Source organism: Molossus molossus, unplaced genomic scaffold, assembly GCF_014108415.1.
Source record: "Molossus molossus isolate mMolMol1 unplaced genomic scaffold, mMolMol1.p scaffold_m16_p_20, whole genome shotgun sequence".
Classification (NCBI taxonomy): Eukaryota; Metazoa; Chordata; class Mammalia; order Chiroptera; family Molossidae; genus Molossus; species Molossus molossus.
Window position 1 is genome coordinate 20,826,119 of NW_023425356.1, and position 9,177 is coordinate 20,835,295.

Here is a 9,177-nt window from a genome sequence, read left to right on the forward strand (position 1 = left end):
TTGATTTTTTTTTTTTTTTTTTTTAAAGTGAGAGGGAGGAAGGAGAGAGGGAGAGAAAAACATCAGTATGAGAGAAACATTGATCGGTTGCCTTATATATTCACCCTGACCAGGGGTTGAACCCACAACCTAGGTATGTGACCCAATGGGGAATCAAACCTGAAACCTTTTTGGTGTACAGGTTGATGCTCCAACCGACTGAGTCACCTGGCCAGGACAAGAGGCATCTCTTTTGTTGGGTCATTGTCAGTCGCTGGTGATCTCTAGTTTAGTCAATGGAACCCTGTAACTCATACCACTTTGTGTCTTTCTCAGCAATCATGTTCCACGGAAGAGCTCCAAGTATTTGGCTTTGTTTAAAAATTCTGTGAGGTAAGGAAAAACTTTTTGATGGTCTCTGGATTTTTCATGTTTTTACATTAGATCCTTTTAACTCTTTTGGGATGGGTGGGTATGTGAATTAATTTGTGAGAGAGAAGAAAGGATACGCCTTATTAGAGATATTAGAGAGAGAGGGGAAGGGAGAGGGAGAGAGAGATGGAAACATCAATGAGAAAGAACATCAGTTGGCCACCTCCTGCATGCCCCCCACTGGGGATCAGGCCCACAGTCTGGGCATGTGCCCCAACTAGGAATCAAGCCAGCAACCTCTTGGTGCATGAGTCAATGCTCAGCCGCTAAGCCAAACTGGCCTGCCCAGGCTTCTTTTTTTTTTTTATCCTCACCTGAGGACATTTTTCAGTATTTTGTTCAGATAGAATGGGGGGGGGGGGGGAGAGAAACATCAACATGAAAGGGACATATCAAGTGGCTGCCACCCGCACGACCCAACCAGGACTGGGGACAAACTGCAGCCGAGGCACATGCCCTTAGTGGGAACGGACCACAGGCCGACGCTCTAACCACTGAGCAAAACTGGCCAGGGCCAGGCTTCTTTTTTAAGTCTCAAAGCATAACTGCTGTATTTGACTCTTGGCTCTTTCTTAGGGGAATCAAGCTGACTTGCACTTCTTGTACCTTTGTTACCTTTGTGGGAGATGCCATGGCCAAGCATTTGGTTTTCAACCCTTCTCACAGATCCAGCAGCATTCTGCCACGAGGTAAGTAGGAGAGATCGGGGTTAGCAGGACAAGAGGAAGAAAAGATAGGAGTACAGGTGATGTTACATGAATTAGGAGCATCCCTACCCGGCTTAATTCATTCACTGTTTCGACATACTCCACAAAATTGGCAGCATTCTAACCTGAAGTTTATATAAGACTTGAGTAGAGATAGTACGTTTGCCTTTTTAGTTAAAATGCCAAGATATTGTCCCTAGACGACTTGTTTCTTCACTGAGTTAACTTTTTTTTATTGTCTCATTTTTCATAGCACTCACTTGGATATCTCACTCAAGGTAAAAGAAACTCACTTCATGGTTTAATTTCTATTTTGTAGTGTGTTTGGTTTTTATTATTATTACTATGCTATTATTTTGTATTCCTGGTTTAACTGAGGTTTTTCTTCCTCTCTTTCCTAACCCTTAGGCATGGCCAGACTCGTGACCGAGTGAATGACCAGAATTTGAAGAATATGTACCCTCCTCCTTCCTTCCCCTCTAATAAAGCTTCCACTGTGAAATCTGCGGGGCCCACTCCAGCTGAGCCTGAAGAGCTACCAACACCCATGGCCCAGGCACTCCCGTCACCAGTTTCAACTGCAACCCCACCACCAACCCCCACTAACCCCCAGCCATTAGCCCTTCCACCCTTGGCTATAGAGGGGGCCGAATGTCTGAATGTTGATGATCAGGATGAAGGGAGCCCAGTCACCCAGGAACCTGAGCTAGCCTCAGGGGGTGGGAGTAGCAGTGGGATTGGTAAGAAGGAGCAGCTGTCTGTGAAGAAGCTTCGAGTGGTACTGTTTGCCCTATGCTGTAACACAGAACAGGCAGCTGAACACTTCCGAAACCCACAGCGACGCATCCGCCGTTGGCTTCGGCGCTTCCAGGCCTCGCAGGGGGAGAATCTGGAAGGCAAATATCTGAGCTTTGAGGCGGAAGAGAAACTGGCTGAGTGGGTGCTGACCCAACGAGAGCAACAGCTACCAGTAAATGAGGAGACCTTGTTCCAGAAGGCCACCAAAATAGGACGTTCTTTGGAGGGGGGGTTTAAAATATCTTACGAGTGGGCTGTGCGTTTTATGCTGCGGCATCACTTGACTCCCCATGCCCGGCGTGCTGTGGCCCACACCCTACCTAAGGATGTGGCAGAGAATGCAGGACTCTTCATTGAATTTGTACAACGGCAGATTCACAACCAGGACTTACCTTTGTCAATGATTGTGGCCATTGATGAGATCTCCTTGTTTCTGGATACAGAGGTATTGAGCAGTGATGACCGAAAGGAGAATGCCCTGCAGACAGTGGGCACAGGGGAACCTTGGTGTGATGTGGTGCTGGCCATTCTGGCAGATGGCACTGTCCTCCCCACCCTGGTTTTCTACCGAGGACAAGTGGATCAGCCTGCTAATGTACCAGACTCTATATTGCTAGAGGCAAAGGAAAGTGGCTATAGTGATGATGAGATCATGGAGCTGTGGTCAACCCGAGTGTGGCAGAAGCACACCGCTTGTCAGCGCAGCAAAGGCATGCTCGTGATGGACTGTCATCGCACTCACTTGTCAGAAGAGGTGCTGGCTATGCTTAGTGCCTCTAGCACTTTGCCTGCAGTGGTCCCAGCAGGTTGTAGCTCCAAAATCCAGCCATTAGATGTATGCATCAAAAGAACAGTCAAGAACTTCCTGCACAAAAAGTGGAAGGAGCAGGCTCGGGAAATGGCAGATACTGCATGTGATTCTGATGTCCTGCTACAACTGGTAGTGGTCTGGCTGGCTGAGGTGTTGGCTGTCATCGGGGACTGTCCAGAGCTAGTTCAGCGATCTTTCCTTGTGGCTAGTGTTCTGCCTGGCCCTGATGGCAACATTAACTCACCTACAAGAAATGCTGACATGCAGGAGGAGCTAATTGCCTCCCTAGAGGAGCAGCTGAAGCTGAGTGGGGAACAGTCTGAGGAGCACTCGGCTTCCACTCCCCGACCCAGGTCATCTCCTGAAGAGACAACTGAGCCTGAAAGCCTTCACCAGCTCTTTGAGGGTGAAAGCGAGACCGAGTCCTTCTATGGTTTTGAAGAAGCTGACCTAGATCTGATGGAGATTTGAGTGTTAGGGTCTTGAGGGCGTGGGGGTGGGAAAGTGTGAGGGAGGGTAGAGGGGTTTAGGGAAAAGGGGGTATACCAGGTGGAGTATTTGGTTTATATTTTTTTAATTTTATGCCACCACTGCCCCCTGATGTTGACTTATACTTCCCTGTGGATTTGTGGATTATTAGGAAAACCAATAGTGATCACGTCTGAGCCGAGGAGCTGGCCCATTGGTCATTCATTTATGATAAAAACAGGTTTTTGTGACTTTTTAAAAAAAAAATTTAAATCACTGTGTTTGGTATTTTTCTGACAAAATCAAGAAAAGAAAAAAAAAATCCTTTGTGGATGAATGTTAAATTTTTTGTTTCCCCTTTTACCTCAATTGTATCATAGTACATCTGGGTTTGTTTTACTATGTGGCCAATGTCTTTGGGCATGATGCTATCCAACCATTGTCAATGTGAGAACATTTCTGAAGATGGGAAAGAAAAATATGTAGCTCACAAACTGGTTTATTATATATATGGATAAAAAACTTTTTTCATTGTGGTCTTAACACTTTTATATAAAAATGAAAATGGAAAAAAAAAATCCCACTGAACTCTCTCTTCCTTCTCCTTTCTTACCTTCCCTCTCCAGAGAAGTTGGTTTCTACAGCAACTTGATATAAAATTGTGGCTTTAAAAATGCATGAAACCACCTTTAATCATCCAGAATGATGAATAGATTTTTTTTTCTTCCCAACAGAAACATGACAAAACCAATACTCTTTGCACTTGCAGTCCTTGGCCCCTTTCCCCCTTCTCACACCATCACTCTGGACAAAGGATCATACATGTCATTAGCAAGCAAGAGGTCCTGAGGTGATCAGTGTTAGGGCGGAAGCCATTCACAGCCCCTACTTTGTTGAACTTCATCTTAAGTGGACAGTGCTTGTTCAAGAGACCACATTCCTACAGCCAGGAGCTAAATTGTGCAAGAAGTGTTGAACTTGAAAAAGGAAAGACAGACCACTTGTTGAAATCCTGCTTACCCAGTGGCTTTCTCCTATTTCTCTTAATGCTTAGAGAAGAATCTGACCTGAAGAAGAAATACATGGGGGTGTGCACAAAGAAAAAGACATGAATCTATTTTTCACTGCCAGCTTCAAGGAAAGAAAAAATTTTTCTACAATTTGCATGAGGGATTAAAAAAAATTTGTACTCATGGTTATAAACTGAAATGTACTGTAACATAGAAAAGGAGCAAAAATCCAGGTCCACCTTTCCCACAGCTACACCATTCTGTCCATCCTGAGTCTCTCAGCAATGTTTCCTTCCTGAGCCAAGAAGGCACAGGCTTGTAAATGATTCATCTTTAAAATGTACATAAGTGGAACATTTTAATAAAATGAGGGGAAATGAGTTTATAAACAATTTTTCCCCCCCTAGGTGAACCTATTTTAATAGGCTTTCACAGACTGGCAGATGCTAAGATGTGATGGGCCTGGTGGTACAGGTGTGACATTTGTTACCACCTGTTTCTCCTCACCCCCATTTTTTGTTTTTAATCCCCAGAACACTATAATATAGTGAACTGGAGGGATCCCTCCCATAAATAGCTTGGCCAGCTTTGTGAACCTGTGGCATCTAAAAACTGAACTGAGGAACTGTCTGGGCTTCTCTTCCCCAGCTTTTTGCCTGATGCCATTTTGACAGAATTATGGAGTTTCAAGTCAACCCTTTGCCTTTCAGGAAGATCAAGAACTATGGTCAGCTCTATCTACAATGACCTAATCCTTCTCTTTGGTAGTCTCCACAGCAGCTCAGCCTTAGCAGAGCTGGGTTCCTGGCCTCTGCACACTGAATGACTTTCTTGATGGGTAATTTTTTTTAAGATCATATTACCAACAGTGGGTCTGCTGGGTTTGGCCAGGAAGTTATTGTGGATTCTGCCTGCATGGCTTAGTAGTAGAAGGTTGGTTTTTTTTTTGTTTTGTTTTGTTGTTTTTTTATAACTCAGTTTAATCAATAAACAAGTATTTATTGACTACTTTCTGTGTTGAGATTGTGTAGAATATTCACACTGGAAGCTCATGGTTTTCTTTTACTTGAATATAGTTTGTTGTAATCATGGATTATAATCAAAGTGATGCTTTGTATTTTTGGGTTTGCTGTCTACTACTTTCTCAAAAAGAGATTTAGGATATGTATCAGAATTACCTGGGGTGTTTATTTTAAAATTAGGGTTTAACACCATTCCAGGGGTGGAATTCGACTAACAACTCCCAACTGATTTGACACAGCTACACTTAGGACATTTTAGTGAACACAAAATGTGTAAAAAATGTTTGAATTTTTACTTAATCTTTATTGTTGAGAGTATTACAGATGCCCCCTCCTTTTTCCCCATTGTCCCCCTCCACCTGGTTCCTGCCCCACCCCAGGCCACCATCACCACTCCATTGTGTCCATGGGCAATGCATATACATAAGAGGTTTTCTGTTGGAGCTAGAAAATAGCAATACATTTCAACAATAAACTTTCAGGTTAAATGCTGAAATTACTTAGTCTATATGGAAGTTGAATGGGAGAACTGAGACTATATTTCCAGTTTGGGGGTAGCCTTATGCGGAACAGCTCTACTAGCTGCTACATTTTCTCTTTGAAATGGTGTTTTAACCAAAACTACACTCACAGCCAACATTAACCAGAAACTGCATTTTAGAATCTAGTGCATGGGTGGAAATGTCGAAGAAAAATATTAAACACAAAAGCCAAAATTAGGTTATCCCACAAGGATTAAGCCTGGCTTCTATACAAAGCTGCCTTCACAAATGAAGACAGTAGTGGGTCTTATTGTCATACAGAGAACTTTGTGCTGTAAGAACTATAAGAACCAAGAGCCGAAGGGTTCTCTGATTAGGGACAGAGATGGCACATGGCAGTACTTAAGTGTTTTCACTCTTGGTGTGACCTAGTCAGACAAAATACAACTACTCAGCAAGTGTTTCAAAAGATTTATTTTACAAAAGAAGAGTCTACCTTTGACCCAGCCAAATTCAAAGTTGGAAGAAGGGTACAACTTCAGTTCTAGACAATGTGTCTGTATTTCATTCAAAGCCACTAAAAAGGAAGAGAGCAAAGTAAGTTTGTGAAGCAACAGGGAGAGGAATCAATTCCTAAAAGCAGTTTTATGCAACCAAAATGCATTCCACCCAGAGAATTTTGGGGTTGAGATGTCAAATAAAAACCGGCTTGGTGCAAGCCAAGGGGCTTCCCAACTCTTCTACCACTACTTTTTTCTACTATAATTTTCATTTCAATCACCTGATCATGTGGGCAATATCCCAGTTGGTTTCTGCAGACAGCGGTCCCTCTATTTCAACACCTTTTTCGGTTACTGTGGCGATTTGAAACTGAAAGAAAGCAGAGCTCTCAGTAAAAAGGCCCACCCCCAAAAGAAAGAAGTCTCTGGGGCCTGGTCAAAGATCAAGCAGAGAGCCTCTCCCTAATATGAAAATACGAGACAGAGAAATGGGGCAAACTGTTCTTCAAAGCGCAGAGACCCCAGGCATTTGCAAGTATTCAGAACGTGCCAATTAGATCCCCTTCACCTTTCTTATTCACTCCCCTCCTCACCCGGTTATAAGAACGGGCATCTCGATAGTACAGCACTCTCATGCAGCGTTCCACTAGCTCTCGGGCCTCAGTCTGGCTCAGCACTGGTTGCTTCTCCAGAATTTCTCGAAGCAGAGGCTAGGGAGATTAGGGAAAAAACATGGGAGATTATCAGGGACTGAATACCAGGCTATATCTCTCAAATCCATGGTGTAATATGCACAAAGGAATGAAAATATAACATTCCACCTACTGCCTCACCAGAATAAACTTTATCTGTGCTAAGACCCACGTGAATAAGTTCTAGGGTGTCCTCTCTTTTTTTAATTTATTTTTGTTACAGATGTTTTTCCTTCCCCCCCCCTCCCCACCCCGTCCCCAGCTGTGTTGTCCAAGTCCACGTTCATGCACACATGCATATAAGTTCCGTGGTTTATCTCTCCCTCACCACCCCTTCTTCTGGGGATTGTCGGTCTGTACCCCACTTCCACGTCTCTGGGACTACCCCATTCCTCAGACTGTTATGTTCATTATATTCCACAAATAAGTGAGATATGATACTTGTCTTTCTGTTTGGCTTGTTTCGCTTAGGATGATTAGGGTTTCCTCTCTTTGCACGTGTCTACTGACTCCTGGACATCCTTATCAACAAAATGTAAGTGCCACCCACATAGCCTCTGGACTACAAAGAGAACCATCTGCCCAGCAACAGGGATCCTATCCTGTTCCTCGTGTCAGAATTATGTCAGAACAAGTACACAACCACTAACCCCCATTGCCTTCTCTCTTCCCCTCTTCCCCCACCTCTCATTACATACCTGAGCCAAGTATGCACCATAACCAGTGGCCAGTGAAGGGGCTTCATAGGCTACACCAAGCATGTCCACATAACCGAGGAAGCTAACAGGACACAATAGATCAAAGAACTAATTTCATTTTAGGTTCTTTATCTTAGCTTAAGTATGGGACCATGGGATCTAAGTTAGAACTGGGATTTACTCAGGGGGTAAAGATACATATACACACTACACAGGCACTACAGGGTAGGTTGTCAAGGAAATGTTATTTGTATTCAAATCAACCTCTCTCCGTCAGAATAGCCTCCAATGACCATGGTGTTCCACAGGGGGTTCATCTTGGAGCGGCGGCTGTACATGGCCCTAGTCAGCCATGAATGAATAGCTCTAGGACTATAGCTGTGTCCATCTCCCAACAACTCCTCATCAATCCTTAAAAAGAAATGGTTGTGAGAATATTAAAGCTGGGATCTCCACTCCACATCTTTCACCCCCAACAATTCTCCCTTTATTCTGCAGCAGCCTCAAATCCCTGCACCTCAGAACTTCTTGAGGAGATTAAAAAAACAGCGGATTCCCCTCCCCACTTGGGAACTACGCTCTATTCTCTAGATGACTTACACCATCTGGCCGAGAACTTGCTTCAGATATTGGAAATCAGCGTAGTCTCCAGAAGCACCCAGCATGGTGCTGTCGTTGACTCGCATAATGCGAGAGATGTTGCGGAACCGGGCCAAGGAACCGTAGGAACCCAGCATGTCTGCTGCAATCACCACTCCGCCATCAAACTTCACGCCCAGGACCGAGGTCCCGGTCACCATGGGGTTCCTGGAGACCGAGAGGAGGGTCTGGAGGGGCGGCGCGGGGGAAGAGGCTGCGTCCTCTCTCTGCGCAGTGGGTTCCCCTTCGGATTCCCCGGGACCCTGTGCCCTCACTGCCCCTCGCCTTCCCCTGCTCTCTCGGAACCACCCGGCCCACCAGGCCCACCCCCTGCGCAAGCTGAGGCGCCCAGAACTTACTGGGTGCGCGTAATTGGACCCCCGTAGAGCGCGGACCCCGGGTCCACTAAAGAACCGGGAGTTGGCGGAATGCGATAAAACTGCCCGGGGGCAGGACCCCCAGGCCAAAGGCCAGACCGCGACTCCCAAAACGCTTCCATCTTAGTCACGGTAGCAGAAGAAATGAAAGCGCTTGCGCCAACGGAAGCGGAACTGATCCTTCAGTGCCACACCTTTCTTCTTCCTGCCAGCCACTGCCAGCAGCCATGTAGATGAGGTCCGGGCCGGGCCGACCGTTCTCCCCCCGGAGTGGGATTGCGCCACGTCGCACTCATCGCAGTCAAGTGTGGACTAACTCCGAGTGTTCAGACGCACAAAGTTAAGGAAGGAGAGGGTGGTGTGGGAGGTGGGGCGGGTGCGCTTCAAGACACTTACCCTGAGCGAGGAGGCAGAATTTCTCCTGTCCATTTTGGGTCTTTCTCAAAAGCCCCGCATGAAGCTAACAGCGGGTCGGGATCGCCTGCACCGTTTCTCAGAGGAGCCCAGTATGGAAGGCTTGGTCGGCCTGTATTATAGATAAAGAAACTGAGGCCTGGGTTGT

The 9,177-nt window shown here is 45.6% G+C and overlaps 2 protein-coding genes across 4 annotated transcripts in view; one reads left to right on the forward strand and one right to left on the reverse strand.

Annotated features, from left to right (window-relative positions):
* Positions 1-3,229, forward strand: part of POGZ (pogo transposable element derived with ZNF domain) — a 53,912-nt gene extending 50,683 nt beyond the window's left edge. For 2 of the 3 annotated variants that reach the window (XM_036271916.1, XM_036271917.1), the window contains exons 16-19: positions 316-372; positions 988-1,100; positions 1,372-1,396; positions 1,527-3,229. In XM_036271916.1, coding sequence (XP_036127809.1) covers positions 316-372; positions 988-1,100; positions 1,372-1,396; positions 1,527-3,198 — 1,867 coding nt within the window. In that variant the 3' untranslated portion in view covers positions 3,199-3,229. The remainder of the gene's footprint in view (positions 1-315; positions 373-987; positions 1,101-1,371; positions 1,397-1,526) is intronic. The other variant, XM_036271918.1, reaches the window with a different exon arrangement.
* Positions 3,230-6,168: 2,939 nt separating this feature from the next.
* PSMB4 (proteasome 20S subunit beta 4) lies at positions 6,169-8,755 on the reverse strand. The gene is made up of 7 exons (XM_036271958.1): positions 8,598-8,755; positions 8,200-8,406; positions 7,864-8,010; positions 7,600-7,681; positions 6,803-6,919; positions 6,491-6,579; positions 6,169-6,286 (listed from the first exon to the last, which is right to left on the reverse strand). Exons 1-7 carry the CDS (start codon positions 8,735-8,737, stop codon positions 6,274-6,276), a joined length of 795 nt encoding a protein of 264 aa, XP_036127851.1. The 5' UTR covers positions 8,738-8,755; the 3' UTR covers positions 6,169-6,273.
* Between the last annotated feature and the right edge of the window lie 422 nt (positions 8,756-9,177).

Coding starts and splice junctions, on each gene's coding strand:
- PSMB4 (XM_036271958.1), bottom strand. CDS start 8,737: ATGGAAGCGTTTTGGGAGTCGCGGTCTGGCCTTTGGCCTGGGGGTCCT. Junction 8,011..8,199: donor CAAGTTCTCGGCCAGATGGT/GTAAGTCATCTA, acceptor TTTCTTTTTAAG/GATTGATGAGGAGTTGTTGG. Junction 6,920..7,599: donor ATGGTGCATACTTGGCTCAG/GTATGTAATGAG, acceptor TAATCTCCCTAG/CCTCTGCTTCGAGAAATTCT.